The sequence below is a fragment of the Pelophylax lessonae genome (genome assembly GCF_965119305.1).
Source record: "Pelophylax lessonae genome assembly, chromosome: 1".
Classification (NCBI taxonomy): Eukaryota; Metazoa; Chordata; class Amphibia; order Anura; family Ranidae; genus Pelophylax; species Pelophylax lessonae.
The window spans coordinates 135946405-135967882 of NC_138768.1; the positions used below are offsets into that span (position 1 = coordinate 135946405).

A 21478-nucleotide genomic window follows, 5' to 3' on the forward strand; every position below is an offset into this window, starting at 1 on the left:
TTAGGAATAGCCCCGCTATAGCTCTGCTATAGCTGGGACCTCGATGAACATCAGCAGACGTTACACCCCAAGGCTGGAACTTCTCCAGCAGGGCAAGAACCAGGGCCACTCCAGACCATGGGCTAGTTATTTCCCCCCCCCCACCTCCCCAGGATTGGCTGCAGCACAATAAATATTCAAACTGCTCATCTAACTCTCCCAGCCCTCTATGTTCTGGGAGCCTCCAGGATGCAGGGGGAAGCAATCAAACCTGTAGCCTGTGAGGTATACAACAGCCCAGAGAAATCAATAGCTTATGAGGATTACAGAGGAGACAAAAAGAACTAAAATGTACCTGTCATCTTAGCAACCTACCGAGAAGGGTGCTACATATAAATGGAAACAATTGTTTTACTAACAATACTGGAACTTAAGTGGGCAAAATAATGTAAAATACAAGAACCAACAAGTCCAATCCAAGAGCAAGGAAGTTTTTATGGAACCACATTAAAGCTCAACGGCAGTGGTTGAGATCATTCAGATCTGGAGACGTGTAGCTAGAGTGCAAGTCAAACAATTGCATGGAAGCTTATGGATAAGACTGTATTGGAGGACATGTGTTCAAAGCTGAAGTCTAGGCAGATATAAAACCACAAATCAATGCGGTTATACATCAAATTGAAAAACAAATCTTTCATATTTTTTAGATGCAACTAGTGTAAGTCCTAAATATGTCTTGACAGCAACCTCCTGTTTAGCAGCTTTCAGGCTGGAAGAGAGAAGGCCAGCACTACGAGCCAATCAGGCTATGGCGCAGTGCAGATATGCAGATAGACAACATGCTGATAGGAAAAATCAGTATGAGTTGAAGAATAATAACATACCTCCTAACTTTTTGAGATTAACAAAAGTAGGCATAGGACACACACCCTACCACTTCCCCTTAAAGGGGCATTATACAAAAAAAAAAAAAAAAATGATTAGTTACAGTAAACCCACAAGTGCTTTTTTACCACTACTATTCCTTTATACTGGTTTTACAAGTTTACAAATGCAGCAACTTAGAAACTGAATGAAGGGCTTAGCACTGTGAAAAATTTTTTGAAAGATAAAAAGTGGATTTTATATACACCTATATAAATCAGATCAAAATGAGGGACAAATGAGGAGGAAAGAGGGACAATTGGTAGCTATGTGATAAACCATCAGTATGATGCCGCTACTTCCCTTTCCATTTGGAAGGCTGGGGCGTGTTCTCGACCAAGCTTTTTTGCTTCTGAAGTGGAGATCAAGGACATGGCTATGTTATTAGGAAGGGGTGCAAGTATCACAAAATTAACTACACATATTTCCAAATACTTTGGTAAGAAAAATACTGCCTATATATACTGTATGTATTCCAACTGTGCATTTAGGCCCTAGCCTTGAGTTCAACTTTAATTAAACAGGACAGATAGGTCAGGAAACTTCAGGAAGATTCCACCAACAGCAACCGATGAAGACAAAAATCAGGAATAAGGGTGAGGGTGGAGGTAGGAAAGCTAATGACCCTTTTTTCACTGTCTTGAAATAATCAGAAGGTGAGAAATGGTTGTTGTGAAATAAAAAGGCTACAGAAAATAACACCTTTAAGAAATTGACTGTGGAGCACTTTCTCTGATCAAATAACTCAAGTCTGTGGCCTATCCAGAGACACTTGAGGAAGCAACTTTTTAATCTTGACATAAAAACCTCAAAGCAGACGAAAATGTTCAGAAGATGGTTTCTGGTGGGAAAGTATTATAGATTTTCAGCAAGCAAATATATTAAAATATCATTGCAAAATTTTAGCCTTGCTGTACCCACAGGTAAATGTAGGACTGAGAGGTTCTGCCTGAAGCCTACTAATGTCAATGTCCAACAATTCACTTCATCAACAGACCAAGTGATCTATGCTGGGTAACAGGTCACATGACAGAAACCAACGTTCTAGAGCAGGTGTTCCCAAACTGTGGGTCGGGACCCACTGGTGGGTAACGAGCTGCGTTTGAGTGGCTCGCGCTGAGTCGGAAATCACTGAGAGCAGGCCCGCTTAAATTGTGCTGTGCGAGCCCGTGCAAATTACAGAACGGCGGGATTCTCTCAGCTATAGCGGGCCGAGACGACAGCCTCGGTGTCATAGGAGGACCAGGTGGCCTGGCAGTGTCAGGAGTTCATGGCAGCTTCTGTGACCCCAGTAGAGGATCTGAAGGAGAAGAGCCAGGACACCAAGACCAGCATAGAGCTCCTCATCATGGAGACTCTGGGTGAGATGTGCCGGGCCCTGGAGAGGGCAAACCAGGGCTTCACCTTCACTGTGGACCGCCCGGGAGAGGAAGGAGGGTGAGTGCCATATAGCCTGCTGATCACTGTCCTAGGGTGGTTGATTTCTGTCCTCTGCCTGCCTTATACTGTCTTTGAGGGAGCTGATTAGTTACAACTCCACTTATATGCCACACATTCCACAGGTTTCTGACCGCTTACTTAGAACATCTGGTAAGTGTATTCAATAATAAATTGAAAAGTAGTAAATTGATATTTTTAATTGAACATCCCCCTCCCTTTAAACTATGCATTATAATTATTATTATTTGCATTTATATAGCGCCAACAAATCCTGTAGCTTTACAATATTCAATTACAAGCAAGTGGGTCCCGAAAAATAACTGTATTCAGAAGTGGGTCTCGGCCCAAAAAATTTTGGGAAACCCCGTTCTAGAGGGTAACTTTTTGGGATACCTAAAACACAAAGTATTGTGGCTCACAGGGACAAACCCCTATCAGGCTACATTATACTTTCAATGCTGTTCATTTTTTCTTACTTATACCATAATGATGCCCAGAATCATTCAACCAAGATAACTGAGGACATACTATGAATAAATAGGTGTCATGAACCCAGCCTCCTGGAGAGGTGTCACCATGGTTCCACTTTAATCACACTGGATTAATGAAAAGCGGCAATATCAGTGCCATGCTCTCTGCATTTTGGAAAACTGCCCACTGATGCAAAAGATCAGGAGAACACATGACCAGCCAGAAGAATTTGAAAAAAAATCCCCTGGGGGGGGGGGGGGGGGAAGCACTTCTGGGGGAGCTTGGAGTTGGGCTGGAAATCTGGAAGTACCCATACCACTCTACACATTGAATGCACCCACAGATATGAGGTCACCTGAGCCTGAACCAGACAATTAGTATTTAATTATGAAAGTTTTTTCAACAGGCGCGATGTAACCTCTGCTGATGTTCCCTGGCTGAACAATTTTAAGGAAGGAATCAGTCAGCAAGTGTAGATTTTCACAGTTGAACATTGCTGTTTAAAACAAGGTTGGTGCCAGACGTGCCTTCCTAAAGCCCAAACATGCATGCTTGAACAGTATATGCATGAAGGTTTAATGTACATAACTGAATTACATTTAGTTTGCTAATGCAATATGCATCATAAAACTGTTGCCTTTTCTTTTGACTTTTCCACCTATTTTTACTCCTATTGTGCATCTTAGTGCTACCGATCTTCCTGTCTACATCTATGCACTCCAGCGATGGCTGTATGGCGGGGGGGACAATGCAAAAGCACTATTGTTAAAGAGGACAAAGTGTGCCGCCCCCCCCCCCCCCCCCCCCCCTATAATAGGAAGTGCTTAAAGAAGGACTTCATAGCAGGATCACAAAGTACTTAAGCTGCAAATTTAAAAATATAAAAAAATACTTTTTAGTAATTAAAGTGTTTATTGATTTGGTTTACATATATTAACAATGACTGTTAAACATTGTTATCCAGCTCACAGCTATTACTTCACTAAAGAGAAATAAAAAAGTGTTTACCCCATTTATCTAAATTTTGAATTAAAAGTTTAAATAATCAAATATAATAATAAATAATGTACAAATACTGGATTTTAAATAAAGATCAGTTAAGAAAAAAAAACATGTAAATATTATTGTATTAAAAATATATGTAAATACACACAAACACACATACATACACATACTGTATGCATAAATATTTTTTAAAATTAGTAAAGCATATTTAATCAATGGTGTTATAGTAAAGTTTTCACTTCTCTATGATCAATCCTTAAGCCTTAGCCTCACATATAAGTTAATTTCAGGTTCCAGAAAACAATCCTGGAAATGGCAATTACAGATTGAATAGCAAGAACCGATCCGAATGATATGATGTTTGGTGCAGCATGTACATTTGCAAACACTTACAACAGGGGGTATAGCTTGTGGGCCCTGATGCAAAAGTTGACCTGAGCGCCCCCCCCCCCCCCCATATTACCCACTGCTTCCACAGCGCCCCAAGATACTTCAAGTGGCTAAAGAGTTATTTCAGATTTTTATTTACATATTGAGAGGGCAACTCAAAAGAACCTAAAAAACATGAAAGCAATCAAATATCACTGGGCTTCAGCGCCCTTTCTTTTTTTTTTTTTTTTAAAGAAAATACCTAACAAGGCCCAAATAAATAAACAGAAAACTTTAAAAAATACAATAAAACAAAACAAATGTCACTGTAAAAATATAAACTTAGCCTACCTTAAGAGTGGACAGTGTTAGTCATTAAGACAGTGGACAGTGTGTGGACAGTGTTAGTAGGGCAGAGGTTGGTGTCAGTAGGGCAGTGGACGATGCCAGTAGGGCAGAGGTTGGTGTCAGTAGGGCAGTGGACGATGCCAGTAGGGCAGAGGTTGGTGTCAGTAGGGCAGTGGACGATGCCAGTAGGGCAGAGGTTGGTGTCAGTAGGGCAGTGGACGATGCCAGTAGGGCAGAGGTTGGTGTCAGTAGGACTGTGTCAGTCAGTTGTTCTACTGACTGCAGTGCGTACTAGCACATTATGGCTAAAAGCATCCGGAGGGGAACACATTTGTTTTCTTTCAAGGAGTTTAACCACTTCCCGCAAACCGAGGTACCTGTATGTCAGCTTGAGAAGTGGTTGTACCGGGGTGATGCCTGCAGCCTGCAGTTTTTTTAGAGCCGGCGGTCGGCTTTCAAGAGATAACAACCGATGTGGCTCAGCAGCTGCTCGGCCGTTATCCCAGCGAGCGGGAGGGGACCCCTCCCGGTCCTCCCACCGGGAGACCCAAGCAACCAGCCGGCACATCCACAGGCGGATTCGAGTCCCGAATGAGGCCGGATTCGGCTTTGATCGGGTCTCCACTCCAATAATGTAACCGGGAAGCGACAACACATTGTCACTTCCAATTTACTCGGCTGCCAATAGCGCCGATTTAAAAAAAAACTGTCAGTATACAAAAATGCATATTTCGGCGTTTTGAATACTTTGAAGCGCAGTAGAGGGGTCTGGGGTCTTTAGGAGTACCTGTCACTGCCTATTGCTGTCACAAGGGATGTTTACATTTTTTTTAAAAAAGTGTTAAAAATAAAAAAAATTAAAAAAAAAAATTTCTATTTATTTTTTTTTTTTAAAGTGCCCCAGTCCCCGTGAGCTCACGCATGAAAGAAAACGGATACCCAAGTCATCCGGGGAGAAATTTGTGGACAGGAGCTCAGGTCTAGTACCTATTCTGATGGGTCTTTTATTTTGGACTCAAGCTACAATAATGACTTACTATCAGGGCTGTTGATGACAGTCAGGCCTTCATCATTCCTTGTTAGCTGCAACCCCATGGTCTCTTATCACCTATTGACTACATGAGTCTCCTGCAAATCCACAATAATCCCCCCCGTTATCCACATATGATGCTGAGGCATATGTCTCACTCTATAATACTATACAGAATATTCCAGTAAAAGCTCCAGATGAAGCTTTGAAAAAGGCGAAACATGTTGAGCAATATTGAACTTACTAACATGAATGTTTGAATACGACATCAGTTGACCCGGTTGGACGGCACCTCATGTCTTTTGGCATCCGTCGACAGGACTCTCCTGATGTCAAGTATTGTGATTGCTTAAACTGCAATATTAACTACATATTCTGTATGTAATTGTTACCCTAACAAACTGCTAAATATTTGTATATTGTCTTTTTGGACCTCCTTTCAGGTCTTTTTATACCTAGTATTCTTTTTTTGTTCCCTGATTTTATATGGATTCAAAAATAAAAACTTAAAGCGGAGTTCCGGGCACAGAAGTCAATTTTCAATAAGCATACCCCCGGGACAGTCAGGGCTAGCACATTCCACAATGGCTAGCCTCTGATCTGTCCCGGTTCGCACTTACCTGCAAGAAGAAATACTTACTTATAAAATTTCTTCCACAGCGTTTCCATCTCTCTTGTGGGCAGCTGAAGCCGGCGCGGTCCTCTTCTGTGTCTTCTTCCGCGTCTTCTTGTCCGAGAATGTGCCTGCATCGGCCCCTCTCGTCACTTCCGGTGCGGCGCCGCATTCCTCCACAGCTTCTGGGCATGCCCAGAAGCTGTTTAGCAGGGGAATGCGGCGTCGCCCGGAAATGACGAGCGGGGCCGGTGCCGTCGCATTGATTCCTGGGAGCGATGACGTTCAGCTCCCAGGAATCATAGCGAGACAGGAAGTGACGGGGTGAGCCGCGGCTCCGAGGGAGGAAGTACTCTGAGGTGAGTATCTTCGATCTTCAATTAAAAGGTGAGTGAACAAAAAAAAAAAAAAAAATAACTATCCAATTCCTTTTCAGGTCAGGTCTACCTAGCGGAGGGGCACAAAAAAAAAAATATCATTTTTGTGCCCAGAACTCCGCTTTAATTTTAATGATTATGCTGTGCCCAAAAATCCTTGTTTTCCCAATCCTTCCTTTTCTAATAATATTTTGAGGATTTGGCACCACATGTATATAGTATATATGCTCAGATTGCTGCTATCTGAAGGCATATTCCGTCCACTTTACATTAAATTTAAGTTTTTTTTTCTAAACTTAGCATTATTTAAATATACAGTATTTTTTTTTAAATATTCAAAATGTGTGATTTTAACTTTTTATTGAGAAATTACAGAAATATCTAGGTTTTTTTGTTTCTTTGTTTTTTTATATTTTTGCTTAAAAGGGTGAATTAACACATCCAGTTGCTATAAAACACATCTGACTTATTACCCCCCTCATATAAGCTGTAGCCTTTTGAAGACAAATAGAAGCAAGGAATTGAACATAAGATGCTCTCTCCTGAATGGCCACTATCAACTGCCATGTTCAGCCTTTTTTTTTATTTTTTTATTTTTTTAAAGAATGGTTTAAAGATCACTGCGGTACACCAGTAAATAATGTTAATTTCCAGAATTAACTAGACAAATCACCTGCCAAAACCATTATGATGGGTCTCACTCTCCTAGATAGATTGTGAATGTATTTGACAGCACTGACATTCCTCCTGCTGGCTAACTCCATGGCATTTATGGCTCAGAGCTCAGGTGGATATATGTTGTCACATGACAGAAGTAAACTGAGCATTCCTATCACATATTAGACCTAAATAGCGCCAGCCCCTAAATCACAGCCATTTCACCCAACGTGTGCCACCTACAATAATGGCATTGATGTGGTTCTGCTACAAATACAAAAATCCCCAGCAAAATAAATAGTACAGTTCATCAACCTCACCTTCTCAAAAAAGTTTGTATCACACAAACATTTTCTAAAGAGTTGGATGTCCGATTCCAGCGAGTCTCCAGAAGTTTGTTGCCGGGTTAATGTTAGCACCCCAGAGGTACGACAGAAGCGTAGAAATGAGTTCTGATTAATTGGTGCTGTACAGAAGTCAAGAGGAGGGATATCCTGGGAACTGAAGAGGAAGGGTTAAATTAATAAAACATAAATATACAAAGTCTTCAAAAATAATAATAATTCTCACTAGCATCTGATCTAAGTAAAGAGAAGAATGGTATTCCTCAGTGTGCCTGATCCACCAAATATGCTGTCAGTGATGTATAATTAAATAAACAGAGCTTGTTATCCCTATGTACTGCGAATGGAAGAAAAGTGAATTACCTCCATAGATCGGTGTGTACAGAGCCAAGCATGGAAGCACTCCTACTGACCGGCTTACTGGAAGGGAGCAGCTCTCTACGTCTGCCACTGGTAAAAACAGACAGCGCCTCAAGGGAGCTCAGCATTGTTTAAGTAGTTATAAACAAATGAGACGTTCATAACACAATGTACCAGCAGACACGGACGTGCTTGTGTCATACCAATGGCAGTGTGCACATCCCTGATAGAAATGACACAGGCGCAGAACGGGGGACTGAGAGTAAACTGTGAAATACCAGGCAGCACACAACCAGACTCCCATACATTGGGGACTTTTTGCTTTGTCTGAGACATAAATAGTTCTTACACCACGTCTGCAGACCTGCTCTACCAATACAGAACCAGAAAGATGTATGCAGGGATACACACCAGTCCCCGCTGGGGTTTAGGCAGCATTACAGTATTTATATAAACCATAATCTGCAGCGAAATGTCTTTGGGAAACATTTAATTACATTTATCTGGCTTTAAAGACTATAAAGGGGTAGATTCTAAAAGGGTAATAACAGGCAGTAAAATGTAAAATATTTACACTCAAAGAACATTATAGGTAGACTTAGGCTGGCCATACATATTCAATTTTCTTGTACAATTTTCCTTTAGATTTACCAAAAACCGTATAATATGAGGTCAAAACTAAACACATTTCAATTGTATCCAATTAGGCAGTCCCTTCCACTACATAGTTTAAGGTAAATCTAAAGGAAAATTGTAGAAGAAAATTGAACATGTATGGCTAGCCTAAGGCCAGGGCTGGACTGGCCTACCGGGATACCGGGAAATTTCCCAGTAGGCCGGCAAGTCCCCCTTCCCTGGGGCTGTCTGAACATCACTGGCACCTGTAAAAAAAATGGCTGCGGGCGGCCCGACATGTACACTGCGCATGTACCACCCCTGCCGCTTGGGAAAGCCGTACATGCGCGGCCATTCTCGGGCATGCGCAGTGACGTGATGGTGCCGGGAAGTGCCATTTTTAAATGTAAGGCGCCTCACCGATGGGTAAGACCCCCTCTGCAGCCCTGCATCTCCTAAGGAGATGCAGTGCTGAGAGCATGGTACAGGAGATTCTCCAGTACCATGCCTGCAGCCCCTGCATCTCCTGCACCATCCCCTCAGTCCCTGCATCATGCCCGACGCCTCTGCATTTCCTGCACCATGCCCACAGTCCCTGCATCTCCTTCACCGTGCCCGAAGCACTGCATCTCCTGCACCATGCCCTCAGCCCCGCATCTCCTGCACCATGCCCTCGGCCCCGCATCTCCTGCAACATGCCCTCGGCCCTGCATCTCCTGCAACATGCCCTCGGCCCCGCATCTCCTGCACTATGCCCAAAGCCCCACATCTCCTGCACAATGCCCACAGCATTGCATCCCCTGCACCATGCCCGCAGCCCCTGCATCTCCTGTACCATGAGCGCAGCCTCTGCATCTCCTGCCCCATGCCCACAACCTCTGCATCTCCTGCCCCATGCCCTCAGCCTCTAGATCTCCTGCCCCATGCCCTCAGCCTCTATATCTCCTGCCCCATGCCCTCAGCCTCTACATCTCCTGCCCCATGCCCTCAGCCTCTACATCTTCTGCCCCATGCCCTCAGCCTCTACATCTCCTGTACCATGTCCGCAGCCTCTGCATCTCCTGTACCATGTCTGCAGCCCCTGTATCTCCTGTACCATGTCCGCAGCCCCTGCATGCGGACTGCGTTTCTATGGTGTGAACTGGCCCTTAAAGTGGAAGTAAAGTCCACTTTTTAACTTGAACCTACAGGTAAGCTTATAATAACGCTTACCTGTAGGTACAATGAATATCTGCACTGTTGAGGAGATATTTACACAGCCTGCAGTCGGTAACCTTACCAATGCATGCGCTCTGCAAGGACAGCATACCCATAGCGTATCTTCAGAGCTTTGTGCCGGAGCTCCCGCGTTGATGAGCAGGAGTGACATCATCGCGGCCCCAGCCTTTTATAGAGCTGGAGTCTGTGAACCCAGAAGGAAGACTGGGTGAAGATGGAAGTTCTGGGGAGCCATGACAGCTCTGCATTAGAGGGCTCCCTGTCCAGGTAAGTCTGTCATAATGTACTAGTATGAGGTGCACAACCTGCGGGGGGATCCAATTTTTTTTATTTTTCTGGAGGTTTACTACCGCTTTAACTGCTGCCTTAACAGCTGTATATACATTACCAAAAGTATTGGGACGCCTGTCTTTAAACACACATGAACTAAATAGCATCCCGGACTTAGTCCGTAGGGTTCAATATTGGGTTGGCTAGAACAGCTTCAACTCTCCAGGGAAGGCCGTCCACAAGGTTTAGGAGTGTGTCTATAAGAATGTTTGACCATTCTTCCAGAAGTGCATTTATGAGGTCAGGCACTGATGTTGGACGAGAAGGCCTGACTCTTAGTCTCCACTCTAATTCATCCCATAGGTGTTCTATCGGGTTGAGGTCAGGACTCTGTGTAGGCCAGTCAAGTTCCTCTACCCAAAACTCGCTCATCCATGTCTTTATTGACCTTGCTTTGTGCACTGGTCCAAATCATTTGGTGGAGGGGGTATTATGGGGTGGAGTTGTTTTTCAGGGGTTGGACTTGGCCCCTTAGTTCCAGTGAGAGGAACTCTTAAGGCTTCAGCATACCAAGACATTTTGGACAATTTCATGCTCCCAACTTTGTGGGAACAGTTTGGGGTTGGCCCTTCCTGTTCCAAAATGAATGCGCACCAGTGCACAAAAGTTTGGGGTGGAGGATCTTGACTGGCCTGCACAGAGTTCTGACCCCAACCCAATAGAACACCTTTGGTATGAATTAAAGCGGAGATTGCAAGCCAGGCCTTCTAATCCACATCAGTGCCTGATCTTACAAATGCACTTCTGGAAGAATGGTCAAACATTCCCATAGACACACTCCTAAACCTTGTGGACAGCCTTCCCAGAAGAGTTGAAGCTGGTATTTCTGCAAAGGGTGGGCCAACTCAATATTGAGCCCTATGGACTAAGAGTGGGATGCTATTAAAATTCACGTGCATGTAAAGGCAAACGTCTCAATACTTTTGGTAAACTAGTGTACCTCTCGTCAATCCCCCATTGCCCCTTCTGCCCATGGGAGAAGCTCTGTGTAAGCTCCAGGCTGAAACTTGGGAGCTTACACAAAGCTGAAGACCCTCTCCTCGACACCATGGGGTTGATTTACTTAAACTGGAGAGTGCAAAATTTGATGCAGCTGTGCATAGAAACCAATCAGCTTCTACTTTTTAAGCCCAGTTTACACTGGTGCAACATACGATCTGACTTTGAGAGCACATGTCACATGACGTGTACAGATCAATGCTTCCCTATGAGAGCTGCCCTAACTGGTCCGACACAAGTTGTTCCGACTTTAAAGCGGTTGTATCCCGCTTTTTGACACTTTTACCTACAGGTAAGCCTATAATAAGGCTTACCTGTAGGTACAAATAATATCTCCTAAACCGGCACGGTTTAGGAGATATTTACAGTGCATGCAGCCGCTCGCGCGAGCGGCGCATGCGCTCTGAAGGTCCGGGGGGACCTTCAATTAACTTGCCGGGAGCTTGCCGGAAAAATCACTCCCGCGCGCATGCGCGGGAGTGACGTCATCGCGGCTCCGGCCAATCAGCGCGCTGGAGCCGTCTCTTCCGGCCAATCAGCGCGCCGGAGCCGCCGAACCCGGAAGAGACGACGAGGGATCATGGCAGCGCCCGCATCGATGTCCGGGGGTCCGTGTCGGGGCTTCGTTTTAAGGTAAGTTAAACATAATGGGCTAGTATGCGATGCATACTAGCTCATTATGCCTTTGTCTTGCAGGTTTTTTTTTTTTATTTTTTTTTTTATAGGGTTTACAACCGCTTTAAAAAGTCCTGCAGTACTTTAGTCGAACTTCAGCCCATTCAATATCATTGAAGACGGATCAAAGTCGGATCCTTGTCCTAACCATCAGACTTGTAAATACAGCAGCAGGAGAAGGAACTTACGTCACGCTGGGATTGCTTTGATTGGTCAAAGGACAAGTCGGACTATCTCAAAAGTTGGAGCAAAATCTTATCCTATTCATTCAAATCGGATGGAAGTAGGACCGATGTAGTACCAATGTCTCAAGGCAAAGTCGGTTTGAAAGTCATACAACAGTCATGTCGTACCAGTGTTAACCCAGCCTTATTGTCAAAGCTTATTTGAGCAAGCTGAAGTTAGAAGCTGATTAGCTACCATGCACAGCTGCACCAGATTCTCGGGAGTGCTCCAGTTTTAATAAATATTTCACCACGTGACAGCGATGGGTGCCTGAGTGGCCAATCACCAAGCACCAGTGCTGCTGTTATGTGGAAGAAAGGGGTGTGAATCACAATATTTTCTATACTTAAAGTATCAGTAGGTCACTTTGCATTCCCAGGCAAACAAAGTGGTGGAGAAATTCACTGTAAAATACAGTAATAGCTTGGTTTGCGAGCATAATTCGTTCCAGCAGCATGCTTGTAATCCAAAGCACTCATATATCAAAGCAAATTTTCCCATAGGAATTAATGGAAACTCCGATGATTCTTTCCACAACCATTTATTGGTATAAATAAAGATATGCTGCTATCATATCTAAAGTACAGTGCTGTACAGTATAAGCATGCCATCCCCTCTGTTAAATAACATTATGTGTCCCTGTGTCTGTACTGTATGTAAAAGATGCTGATTTCTACTGTACCAGAGCGTTTCCCGGTGCTCACGTGACTTCTCGTCTTTCTGCTTCTCTCTTCCCCAGATAATGTCAGCGGGAGTGCTTGGCCCCACCCACCGGGGAGAGCAGAGAGACGTGGAGTCACGTGAGCGCCAGGAGACACTCTGATACAGTAAAAATCAGCATCTTTTATATACAGTACAGGCACAGGGACACACAATGTTATGTAACAGAGAGGATGGTATGCTTATACTGTACTAAACCACTTTAGCATTGCTAAGCCACTTTAACATTGTGAGTCCAATACTGGACGTATATCAAGACATGCTTGCATATCAAGGCAAAATTTAAAAAAAAATGTTGCTCGTCTTTCAAAACGCTTGTAATCCAGGTTACTCACAAACCAAGGTATTACTGCAGTCCATATAAAGCTTTACACTCAATGGAATAGCAGCAGCTGTACTCACTTGCTCAACAGATTGACCAGTCTGCTGTGACCATTCCGAATAGCGAGTTCTACTGGAGTCTCTCCTTCTGTGTTCACTTTGCTTAATGCTGCACTTCCTCCAGGCAGAGAGATGAAGTAGTGTGACAGTTCCAGGAGCCCCCATCTCATTGTTAGATGTAAAAGCGTCTCTTGACAAAGATCCTCTGGAAAAAAACAGAAAGCATACATTACATTACTGACCTCTGAAAAAGAGAAAGCAAGCCCATTCCTGGGCCAACACAGTGGCCCAGCACTTCTCCTGATCAAGACACTATCCACATGCAGTTTGCATGTACTCCCTTGCAGAAGAATTTGCTGGTAGCTTAGTTGGCTCCTGCCTAAACTGGTCCTGGTATGTACAGTATGTAGCACCCTCCTAGGTAGGTGCTAGAGACCAGAGAGTATAGTTTTTGGCTCTGTCTGCCTATCAGAGGAGCAGCAGGTAAATCTATATTGCTTTCTGCCTACCAGAGAGCAGGATCTGTGAGTTAGGTATGCTCAGTGTGTGATTTATTGGGTCTAGAGAGTGTTTCACACTGGTCCAATAGGGAGGCATGTTGGACAGTGGAAGGAAACCTGACCAATGAGTACACGGGCCTTAAAACTGTTCTGGTGATTGGTAGAGACTGGCTGTCTCAGTGCATTATGGGATACTGCATGAAAGCCAGGAGCACATGTGCTGTGGGGTCTTTGGCTGGTGAGCAGAGTCCCGGAGGGAGGGTGGCGGCTGCCTCCTCCTCTGTAGCAGTGGCACATGGTCCCAGGCAGTCGGACCAGAGGAGAGGAACTGAACCCAGAGGTCCAGGAGAACTGAATGGAGGGGTAGAGGCACTGGAGACCCTCGGAAAACAGTATCGTGAGTACAGGGGATTGTGTCTAGGGGCCTGACCTGAGGGGGGCCACCCTGGTGTAAGATAGTCAGAGGACGGGTGTCAGTCTGTGGAGTGAAAGGGGATACTAGGCAGGTCCCCTCAAGATAATCTACCCAACTAAGTCATCTGTATAGTGACTTAACCTAAATTCATCTAGTGGCAAGGTGAATCTGTAGCCGGGCTGCATCTTCAGACAGGAGTTCTCATCCATTGTGAATAGTTTAATTTGGAGTATCCCACTCTTCCCTTCTCCCATCCCTAATTTAAATAAAACACCAAAAACAACTACATCCCCCTGGACTGATCATTGACTGAGCCAAGAAGTAAAGTGTTAAACTGTGAATGCCAGTGTTGCTAACGGTAACCCCGGGGGACCTTGGAGTGTATTATCCAGCAGTCCTCAAGGGGGCAGTGCCACAAGTATATGTATGCATTAGATTGTAAGCTCCTTGAGGGTAGGCAATGTGAAATATGTAGGAACACTGAATCAATTGCTAGTGTTCTATAAATACCAATATTAATAATAATTCCATTAGTTTCTGACTGATAAAAGTAATATTGATTTCAGGCTGCAAATCAGGATGACATTTTAGGAAAAAACAAACATAATATAATGTTGATTAAAAAAGGGAATTCATAAATACATTAAGTGTATGCAAGCTTCATCGTTGGCTGTGATTCTGATTTATTTTTATGAGCATTGATGCGAAGGAACTCCTAACAAAAAGATATTTATTAGCTCATAAAAAGGCTGAGGTTGCTTTCATCTTTTCTTTCTCCCTTGTGAAGGACAGCGCCATCTTTGTTCAGGCATCCTCCAGGATCAGCATCTAACTCCAGTACTAACATGCTGGTTCAGAAATGACACAGTCCTGTGAATCCAATGCCTGTACAGCAGTCTTTATTACTTTGCCACCTGTGCATGTTAGTCCATGCCTATGCTGCCGTCTCTCACCTGCGCTGCTATACAGATACTTCATACTGTAGCACCCCCCTAGGTAGGTGCTAGAGAGTGAGTATAGCTTTGGCTCTCTCTGCCTATCAGATGAGCAGCAGGTAAATTCTATATCACACTCTGCTTAACAGAGAGCATGATCTGTGAGTTAGGTCTGCTCAATGTGCTCAGTGTGTGATTCATGTGGTCTGGGGGAGTGTCCCCACTGGTCCAATGGGGAGGAACATTGGATAGTGGAGGAAACCTGACCAATGGGCAGAGTTGTATAAAGTACTCGAAACCCATACTTGAGTAGAAGTGGAAGTGCTCGATCAAAAAGTGACTTGAGTAGAAGTACTAAAGTATTAAACATTTTTTGTACTTAAGTATTGCAAGTAGTTTTTTAAAAATTTTGCTACTCAAGTACTGAAAGTAAAAGTACCAGTAGTTTTGAAAAAAAAAATTGGTACTCAAGTACTGAAAGTAAAAGTACAAGTACTGTGTTATGTCGTTATTAAAGAAAGAAGTCAAAAGTTTGATCATATTGTTTTTTATTATTTCAAATGCAGCATTTATACATACAGTAGCATTTATTTTCGTATGCGCTGATAATACACGTTTTGAACTTCATGAAAACTGCCAACTACTGTTCTGGCAATGGTAATTTTTATAATTGTAACGAGTAACTATGCAGCACAAAAAAAAATATCGGAGTAGAAGTATTGAATTCATTGAAAAAATGTAGTGAAGTAAAAGTGGAAGTAGGAGAAAAAAATTAAACTCTAGGAAAGTACAGATACCGCCTTTCGGTACTTGAGTACAATAGTGAAGTAGTTCTACTTAGTTACTATACATCTCTGCCAATGGGCACACAGGCTTTTATACAGCCCCAGTGATTGGCACAGACTGCTGTGCATTGTGGGGTGTGGTATAAAAGCCAGGAGCACATGTGCTCTGGGTCTTTGGCTGGTGAGCAGAGTCCCGGAAGGAGGGTGGGGGCTGCCTCCTCTTCTGCAGCAGTTGGTGTATGGTCGCAGGCAGTCCACCTGGTGAGCCAGAAGTGTGGAGCTGAACCCAGAGGTCCAGGAGAGCTGAGTAGGAGGAGTTGAGACATTGGAGAACCTGGAAAGCAGTATCACGAGTACAGGGGATCGTGTCTAAGGGCCTGACCAGGAGGGGGGCCACTCCAGAGTAGAGTAGTCAGAGGACGGGTGTCAGCTGGTGGATAGAAAGGGGGTACTAGGCGTGTGCCCTGAAGATAAGTACTAAAGAACATTACTTCAGATTCATCTCGTGGCAGGATGAAGCTGCGGCCTTGCCGTATTCTCAGATAGAAGTCCTCAGCATTGTGAATAGTTCAAGTGTTGGGAGTATCCCACTTATCCATTCTTCCATCCCCATATAAAATAAAACAACCCCACATAGACTGTTCATTGACTGAGCCAGAAAGTAAAGTGCTATGATTCTGTATGCAGTTGCTATAGGTAACCCAGGGGACCCGAAAAGGTGAAAATTCCAGCCACCCTCAAGGGGGCAGGGCTACAATACAATAGTCCATGTGAGTGATCACTGGGAAGAGGAAATATGGATAAATTAGTTGCATTTTTTTCATTTGGATTTTATGTCTCTTGCAATCTCCTGTACAGTAAAGCTCAAAAAGAGGGTCAGGACTGGGAACCAATCAGGTGCACTGCATGCCAAGTTCATGATGGAACGCTTTCAGAGGGTGCCAGATCAGTGGCTGCCAGAAATTCAGGAGGTGACCCTGTGGCTTCCTGGATCTGCTTTTTTTTTTTGGGGGGGGGGGGGGGTTAACTTTTTTTTTCCCAAGGGTGACTTTGTTTCGAAATACATTACAACCATAAGCAAAGCCTTTGCCTCGCAGTTGCAGCACAGTCAACTGACCCCAATTGGCGAGTTTAACCGGCAGCGCAACCTGTCAAACTCTGCAAATCAGGCAAGACATGGTGGCCGCTGCATCTGTACCACCCTGTCCAGCTGCAAAGTTGGGATTTAGGTGGGCGGTCAGGGTGGGGGGGGGGGGTCCATAAACATGCAGATCAATTACCACCCCTTTGCTGTCCATGTGAAAAATCTCTTTAGGGCACATATAAATGTTCTAGGATCAACTTGTTCCGAAGTTCCCCATCTATATCATCTACATCAAGCCAGCCGGCTTATTAAAGCCATAGGAAAGCTTTGAGCGACTCCCTAATTGAACAATTGTTTACACATCACACAAAACAAATAAACACAGCTAAGAGGATGTTGTGCAGAAGTATATGGGAATTGTTTGAGGGCTCATCCCCAATCCCCAGAGAGCGCGGCACAGCTGGCTCCATGTATTTTAGGAAAACTTTCTTGAGAACTTTTTCTCTCCGTGTCGGACACAATCTAACCTTTAGCTCATTGCATCTGAACAACATTACAGCTTCAGCCAATACTGCACATGGCTAAACACCGGGGACAAGGGCTTTCCACTGGGTCTTCTTCTTTGGCAACCGTGCCGGGTCAGGTAGTGTGCAGCACAGCAATGTAACATTTTACCACTTGACCCCTGGAAGATTTACCCCCCCCCCCCCCCCCATTCATGACCAGGCCATGTTTTGCGATACGGCACTGCGTTACTTTAACTGGCAATTGTACAGTCATGCAATGCTGTACCGAAATTAAATGTATGTCCTTATTTTTCCACAAATAGAGCTTTCTTTTGGTGGTATTTGATCACCACTGCATTTTTTATTTTTTTGCGCTATAGACAAAAAAATACCGGCAATTCTGAAAAAAATATATTTTTTTACTTTCTGCTATTAAAAAAAACATATCCAATTAAAAAAAAATGTAAAAAAAAAATCGAATTTCTTCACACATTTAGGCCAATATGTATTCTGCTACATGTTTTTAGTAATAAAAAAAATACCGATATTGATTGGTTTACAGTAATGGTATAGCTTCTACAAACTATGGTATATAATTATGTTGTTTTTTTATACCAGTAATGGCAGCGATCAGCGACTTATAGCTGGACTGCTATATTGCGGCGGACAATCAGACACTGACACTTTAAGGCAGGGATCTTCAAACTACGGCCCTCCAGCTGTTTCAGAACTACAAGTCCCATGAGGCATTGTAAAACTCTGACATTCACAAACATGGCTAGGCATGATGGGAATTGTAGTTCCTGAACAACTGGAGGGCCATAGTTTGAAGATCCCTGCTTTAAGGGAACCAGTGCAACAAATACAGTGATCAGTGCTAAAAATATGCACTGTCACTGTACTAATGACGCTGCCTGGGAAGGGGTCAAACATCTGAGGGGGATGAAAAGGGTTAACTGTGTGCCTAGCCAGTGTTTTTGTGTACTATACGTGTTGCTTTTACAAGGGGAAGAAATGGATTCTAGTCCCTGCTTTGCAGTAACACAGAATCTATCCCTTCCCCCCCGTCAGAACAGCGATCTGCCTTGTTCACATAGGCAGATCCGAGTTATGTGTTTATCGATAATCGGTAGGTGCCAGAGGACATGGAGTGCCCGCCACCCACAGACTGGCTTCTGCTGTGAAGAATCACAGAAGAAGCGGTGCTCACGTGCCCTCTGCAGACGGAGGTGCAGGATCAAGTGTATATATACACACATGATCCTGCGCTGAGATGCCACACTGTAGCAGGAAAACTGCTATAGGGTGGTCAGCAAGTTATTAAAGCAATATTACATTTAAAAGGGAGGATTTATTATATTGCAGATTATCATTTCTAAGATGTGATGTCTGCATTCGTTTTTCTTTTTTAGGCTTTTTTTTTTTTTTCTGTTTTCATCTGGTGATCCTGGCAGTAAGTCTGTTGTTTTTCAACAGTAAAGCTCTCTTGCAGTTACAGGGATGAGACAAACCATTTAACACTAACTGGGATGCTTAAAATGATCAGTTTTTAGTAATGTAAAACCTCAATCCAAAAATGGTTTGCTGTAACTGCTTTTAAAGTATTAGCTGGAGTTCAGCGTCTGTTTGTTAGTGTATTTAAATCTGCTAGCACATCTAACACTTCTCTGCCCCCAGAATGGCAATGCTGGTGCCTGCTGTGCTCCTTCATCCAGAGTAGTAGGGGCACTCAATACAAGAGGTGTGGTACTGGCCAGATCACCAGGTGAAAAACAAGGGGGAAAAAAAGCCAAAAAAGAATGCAGCCACCACATCTAATGAACGGTAAGCAATATAATAATTTTTTGGTTCTGGTTTTATTACAGCATAAGTGTAAGCATTGTGTAATTGTAACACTTTCAAAGAGTACCCCCTGACAATGTCTTTATCGGCTTTTCCCTACAGAAGGACAGCACCAACCTTGTTCAGGTGTCATCGAGGCCCAATACAATGAAAAGCTGAAACCTTTCCAATAGGACCAGTGAACACCAACATGCTGTGATCATGTGAGTTAGCTGAAAATGCCGCATTTAAAGGCAGTACAATACACTACTATGCATTAGAGGCACAACTAGAACCTTCAGGGCCCCAGTGCAAGAAACCATGAAGGGCTCTTTACTCAAATCACAGGGCCCTTTATTTTGGTTCCACAGCGGGACCTTTTCACATGTTTGGCAGGGGGTCCCATTCCTGCTGTCTTAATCCCCCCCCCCCCCGGGTGGCAAAATGCCAGGGCCTGGTCACTAGTGCGATCTTTGCAACCCTGATAGTTTCGTCACTGGTGTCAGTATTTTTTTTTTTCATATTTTTTTACCGTCGTATTGATTTTTTTTTACAATTTAATTTTTCATTATTTTTTATGAGCCCAGTTGGGGGGCTTTGTGAGATTTCGGGGTCCAAACAGACTTTTGACTTTTCACCTTTGAGACAAAGAAAGGAGATTGAGGACACAGCCCTCAATCTCCATCTCGGCAGGCTCAGCTGCACAGAATGAATGGTGGACAGGAATAGCTCTGTACAGAGCTTCCGGTTGGTTTATAATAAAATCTGTTCATTTATGAATAGACACAGAAGCATTCGGTACAGGTCACTGACTCTGTCCATTCAGAAAAGGAAAGGGCCGGTAAATGACATTGCTCTCTATCCTGAAAGCATTCTCCACTGCAGCTGGCAGGAGAGGGGAGGGGGGAAGCCAGCAGAGCTGCAGGGGGTAAAAGGGGGTCCAGGAGAGTATACAGGGGGGCCCAGGAGCAGCAGGACCTGGATAGGAGGGGCAACTGAGGCGGCATATAGGGGAACCAATGCCCTTTCATTTCACTTCTGCAGCCGCTAAATGCCTGTGAGAGGAATTAGCAGACGATGAGGAAAATAGAGGGCATCTGTTCCTCTATATGCTGCCCCCCCCCCCCCACCCCTCCTATCTAGATGTACAGGGGAGCCACATGGGACCAGGACGCAACTGTGGCCCCTGTGACCCCCTGTAGCTATGCCCCTGCTATGCATCACAACACAAAGCAGTGCAGATAAAAGGTAAAAATTTAAATAAAAAATAACAAACATGTCTATACTTACTTGCTCTATGCAATTGAATTGCATGGAGCGGCCACAAACCTCCTCTTTTCGGGTCCCCCACTGGCACTCCTGGCCCCTCCCCTCTGTCCAGTGCCCCTCAGGAAGCCACTTTCCATGGGGGCACTCGTGTATGCTCACACCTGAGCCCCGCTGCTGTGTTCATTGACACAGACTGTGGTACTCGGCCCTGTCCCCTGCACCCTCGCCACTGGCTTTGATTGACAGCACTGAGAGTCAAAGGCTTCTGGTGCCCCAGCAAGGCTAGAGAGACCCAGAAGTGAGGGGAGAGAAGAGCTGCAAACGTGCACGGCGCTGGATCAAATGAAGGCTCAGGTAAGTAAAAGGGGGGGGGGGGTGAGGGAGGGATGCTGACACCTAAACATTTTTTACCTTAATACAAGGAATGCATTAAGGTAAAAAAATGTTTATGGGAAAAAAATAAAATACTTTGGCCTCGGCTGTAGGAAAAAAAAAAACACACCTCAATGCAACAGGTTACAAAAACACGTCAACTCAAGTGCATTTAAGCACACACTAAACGCAACGCACATGGTAGGAATCTAGCCTTACAGTCTTTCCTGTAAACTTTTAGAAACATTTAGGATAAACTAATGCACAGTACATGAAGCTAGAGAGATGAGTGATGGCTTGTGTTCTAGGCCAACGCACCCATTATTAACATGTTACTCAGGCCAACGCCACCATTATTAACATGTTACTCCCGTATTATTTGCTATGGTTGTGTACAATGAGCATGGTTCTGGGCGGTCACAAATGTACAGAGGGCATGGTTCCTAGTGGTCATGTGCACTGATAATGGTTCCAGATGGTCATGCACTGTGGGCACTGATTGGACAATTATCCTAATGCTTTTGCACACAATGAAGTGTACAGCTCTTGGAAGGATACATCATCAGTGTGATGTACAATGAGCAGTCAATTCAAACTGCACACTATGCTGACTTCACACTAAATTCATCCTATTCAATGATTAGTAGGAAATAATGTACAAGTCAAATAATACATTTGAATTTTATACAGACTGATACTATTGAATGACAT

General features: G+C 44.0%; 1 protein-coding gene across 2 annotated transcripts in view; it reads right to left on the reverse strand.

Moving 5' to 3' along the window:
* The window catches only part of ARHGEF28 (Rho guanine nucleotide exchange factor 28), a 354612-nt gene that overhangs the window by 202549 nt on the left and 130585 nt on the right, over window positions 1–21478 (reverse strand). Inside the window, exons 5-6 of one of the 2 annotated variants that reach the window (XM_082272798.1) lie at window positions 13102–13285; window positions 7534–7714 (exon numbers count right to left, since the gene is read on the reverse strand). In XM_082272798.1, the coding sequence (XP_082128924.1) occupies window positions 7534–7714; window positions 13102–13285 (365 nt within the window). Of the gene's footprint in view, window positions 1–7533; window positions 7715–7920; window positions 8038–13101; window positions 13286–21478 lie in introns of those variants that run through there. The other variant, XM_082272799.1, reaches the window with a different exon arrangement.